Genomic DNA, 5,000 nt, shown 5'->3' with positions numbered 1-5,000 from the left:
ATATTTGTACTATATATTTTATATAAAATATATATAATATATAAAATATATATATTATATATATATATATATAATATATATATATATATATATATATATATATAATATATATATATATTATATATATATATATATATATATGTATACATATATATGTGTGTGTGTGTGTGTGTGTGTGTGTGTGTGTGTGTGTGTGTGTGTGTGTGTGTGTGTGTGTGTGTGTGTGTGTGTGTCTCTCTCTCTCTCTCTTCTCTCTCTCTCTCTCTCTCTCTCTCTCTCTCTCTCTCTCTCTCTCTCTCTCTCTATCTATCTATCTATCTATCTGTCTCTCTCTCTCTCTCTCTCTAAATATGTATAATATGTATATTATATATTTATGTGTGTGTGTGTTTATAAATATGTATTTTCTTTATACATAAATATATTAATTCATGTCTGCTATGAGTCTGTTCATAATGCTCATTCATTCTTTCCACAGGGCTGGGTCGGCAACAGCAAAATGACAAGTAGTAGCTCAGTTGGTAGCAAGTTTTGGCTCCTCCTGTGGAAAAACTGGTTGTTACAACGACGTAAGAAGGTACGTTTTTATTCCTTGTGATTTTAACCCTAAGGAAAGTTTCTTTTATATTATTTCATTATCTGCAATATTACCAAAATTTTAAGAACAAATTCAGAATCGTAATATCAAGGAAAAAAAGAAATAAAAGTATCAATATCAATAGTATTTGAAAGAAAAACACATTTTCCTACAATTTCAAGGAACAAGGAAATCATGGGCGATCACTAGGGTGTACTGATAGACTTGATGGCTGAGCTCTCGTGGAGCCATCAGTACATCACAAAATTCATAAAAAACTACAGGGGACAATATATAAATCTGTAGTGATTATGTTAAAAGTATTATACCATTAAAAGTATTATACATTTGCTTTATGTGTCTTTCTTTCTTTTTAGTAAGAAGTTTAATTTAGGTGTACATGTTTTATATATATTGGAAAGAATGTAAATATGTATTCAATCCATTATAATTCATGTAATACTATTCACTTCACATGTAATGAAAGAACTTGGTAATCCACAACACATTTTTTTCTGATTTGCAGCTTCAGACTGTGATAGAGGTAGTCCTGCCAGTAGTCTTTTGTATACTACTAGTCATCATTCGTGACTTAGCACCATCAGATAATTACCCAGAGCCTACTTTCTTCAAGCCATTTTCCATCGATGAATTGCCGGTCAACCTGACGTAGGTTCCTTTCCAATATGTTTTAAGATGTGGGTTTGTCATGATTTTTCCTATTTGTCTTACAACAGCAATGTTTCTTTGTGTAAATTCACTTGTGCCCTGTACAATAATAGATACATTGGTAACTCATTTCACTAAAGAGGAAACATAAAAATATCATCAAAAACTGAATATGTGATTTTAAGTGGCAACATATCAGTCAGATTTCTTCATTCACCAAAAGTCATTAGACGTTTTATTCACGTTGTACAGTAATAGGGAGCCACTTAAGTTCAGTCAGAGGAATATGTAGTTGTCACTGCAAAGATCAGCTTGACAATTTTGTCTAGAATGAATTATAGAGTTTACTGAAAGAATACCTTGGGAAGTCAACTTAGAGAGGATTATGATAGTCATCTTAGGACAGGACCAAATAGTGCACAATGATAAGGTATTGCTATAGTCATTCAATTTCTATATCTAAGAACTCATATTCATACAGATTTAAATTCTCTCTCTCTCTCTCTCTCTCTCTCTCTCTCTCTCTCTCTCTCTCTCTCTCTCTCTCTCTCTCTCCCCTACTCTCTCTCTCTCCTCATCTCTGTCTCTGTCCTCTTTTCCTTTTGTCTCTCTCTCTGTCTCTGTCTCTGTCTCTGCCTCTGCCTCTGCCTCGCCCTCTGTCTCTGTCTCTGTCTCTGCCCTCTGTCTCTGTCTCTCTCTCTCTCTCCCCGGTCTCTCCTCTCTCTCTCTCTCTCTCTCTCTCTCTCTCTCTCTCCTATCTCTCTCTCTCTTCCTCTCTCTTTTCTCTCTTTTATTTTATATATTTTATATATATATATATATAATATATAATATATATATATTAATATATATATAAAATAATATATATAATATTTTATATATATATATTGTGTGTGTGTGGTGTGTGTATGTGTGTATATATATATATCATATAATATATATATAATTATATATATATATATATTATATATATATATTTTATATATAATATATATGTGTATATATATGTATATATGTATATATACTACATGTAATATATGAATATAATTGTATTATATATTTTTTATATTAGGGAAATTAATACATATACTGTATTATATATCTTCCATATATATTGTATATTGTAATATTATATTTTTATTTAAAATGATATATTATATTATATATATATATTCTATATAAAATATATAATAATATATATATATGTGTGTGTGTGTATATATATATTATAAATATATTAATATTTATGTTTTATATGTGTGTGTATATATGATTATTTTAGTATTTCCCACATATTATATATGTTATATTTTTATACATATATATATATATTATATAAAATATATATATAATATATATATTTTATATATATATATATATATATATATAATATATATAATATACATATGATAAAATATATATGACATATATGTATATATGATATATATTTTTATATATATATATCATATATATAATATATATATTATGTATAATAAATATGATATATATATGATATATATATGGAAGAAAAACCCACAATACGAAAACTAGATTTATTGAAAGTGAGACTATAGTTTTGAAATCCACCTGGATTCCATCTTCAGGTGAAGATGGAATCCAGGTGGATTTCGAAATTGTGGGGTTATTGTGGGTTTTTCTTCCATTGTATCAGCACGGAAGAGTGTTTTGCTATTCTAATATATATATATATATAGTATATATATTAAAATTTTATATATATATTTTATATAATTATATATATATTATGTATATATATATGTTCTATTTTAATATATATAGTATTATATTTTATATATATAATATATATACTATATATATAATATATATATATATGATTATATATATATCATCATCATTTAACGGTAGGTTCATATCTGAGCCGCCGTGGTCACAGCATGATACTCAATTGCAGTTTTCACGTTGTGATGCTCTTGGAGTGAGTACGTGGTAGGGTCCCCAGTTCCTATCCACGGAGAGTGCCGGTGTTATCTTTTTTTAGGTAATCATTCTCTCTATTTTATCCGGGCTTGGGACCAGCACTTGCCCAAGTTCCTTGCCCAAGGGAAACAACGCGGCGGTTGGTGACTCGAACCCTCGAACTCAGATTGCCGTCGTGACAGTCTCGAGTCTGATGCTCTAACCATTCGGCCACCGCGGCCTTGACGATCATGGGTTTCCATGATTTTTCTTGGCATTTAGAGCGTGGTTTGCCCCTTGCCTTCCGCCCGGTGTTTTTTTTTTTTTTTTTTTTTTTTCGAGTCACCATCTCTATTTACCCGGCACTGACTTGGGCTGACTTGGTCCCCCAGTGGCTAGGTAGGCAATCGAGGTGAAGTTCCTTGCCTAAGGGAAACAACGCGGCGGTCGGTGACTCGAACCCTCGAACTCAGATTGCCGTCGTGACAGTCTTGAGTCCGACGCTCTAACCATTCAGCCACCACGGCCCCTATATATATATATATATATATAATATATATATAATTTATTATATATATATATATATATATATATATACATATATATATATATATATATATTATTATATATTATATAACTATATATATATGTGTGTGTGTGTGTGTGTGTGTGTGTGTGTGTGTGTGTGTGTGTGTTGTGTGGTGTGTGATAAATATACATACACACACACACACACACCACATATATATACATATACTATATACTATATATATATATTATATATGATATATATATATATATATATGTATGTATATATATATATATATATATAAATAATATATATATATATATATATGTCATCTATATATATATAATATATATGATATAATATACATATGTATATAATATTATATATATATACATATATTATACATATATATACATATATATATATATATATATATATATATATATATATATATATATATATATATATATATATATATATATATATATATATATATATATATATTATATATATATATATTCTATATATAGATATGAACCTACCGTTAAATGATGATGATGACTATATATATATATTATAAAATAAATATATATAGATATTGTCATATTATAAACAAATGCAAATATATATATTATATATATAATACAATATATATATATCTTATAAGATATATATATATATTATATAGATATATATATAAATAATATATATATATTATATATATATTATATATATTTTTATATTTATTTAATTTTTTATCTATATAATTACATATATAAAATGTATTATACATATGATATTATGTTTATATATGTGTATAACATACATATAAGTAAATATTTTTATATAATATAATATACTTATATATGATATAATATACATAATATAGAGTAGTTACAGTATATATATAATAGATATACATATGTAATATATATTATATATATTTATATAAAATATATTATATATATATTATATATTGTAATATATGTATTATATAATATATTATGATAAACATAAATAATATATATATATATAATATTTTATTATATATTATATATTATATTAATATATAATATATATATAATTATATATTTTATTATATATATAATATGTATTAAAAGGTGTGAATGAGAAAATAATATCTTCACAATACGAGATATTTAACCAGGTTATATTTCCTCATGTAATGTATTTTCTTGAAATGTAATCGAAACCCATCAAAAATTCTTGTTTGTGAAGAATTCATTCTCATTCTCTTTTATACATTGTCAACATAATACATTTATT

The 5,000-nt window shown here is 25.9% G+C and overlaps 1 protein-coding gene across 1 annotated transcript in view; it reads left to right on the top strand.

Annotated features, from left to right (window-relative positions):
* LOC119579366 (ATP-binding cassette sub-family A member 3-like) overlaps positions 1-5,000 on the top strand; it is a gene marked incomplete in the record, with an annotated part of 110,096 nt that overhangs the window by 3,133 nt on the left and 101,963 nt on the right. Inside the window, 2 exon segments of the mRNA XM_037927133.1 lie at positions 479-577; positions 1,104-1,246. Of these exon segments, the coding sequence (XP_037783061.1) occupies positions 479-577; positions 1,104-1,246 (242 nt within the window).

The sequence above is a fragment of the Penaeus monodon genome, chromosome 12 (assembly GCF_015228065.2).
Source record: "Penaeus monodon isolate SGIC_2016 chromosome 12, NSTDA_Pmon_1, whole genome shotgun sequence".
Taxonomy (NCBI): Eukaryota; Metazoa; Arthropoda; class Malacostraca; order Decapoda; family Penaeidae; genus Penaeus; species Penaeus monodon.
The sequence above is the reverse complement of the archived record's forward strand: the minus strand, read 5'-3'. Positions and strand labels throughout refer to the sequence as shown.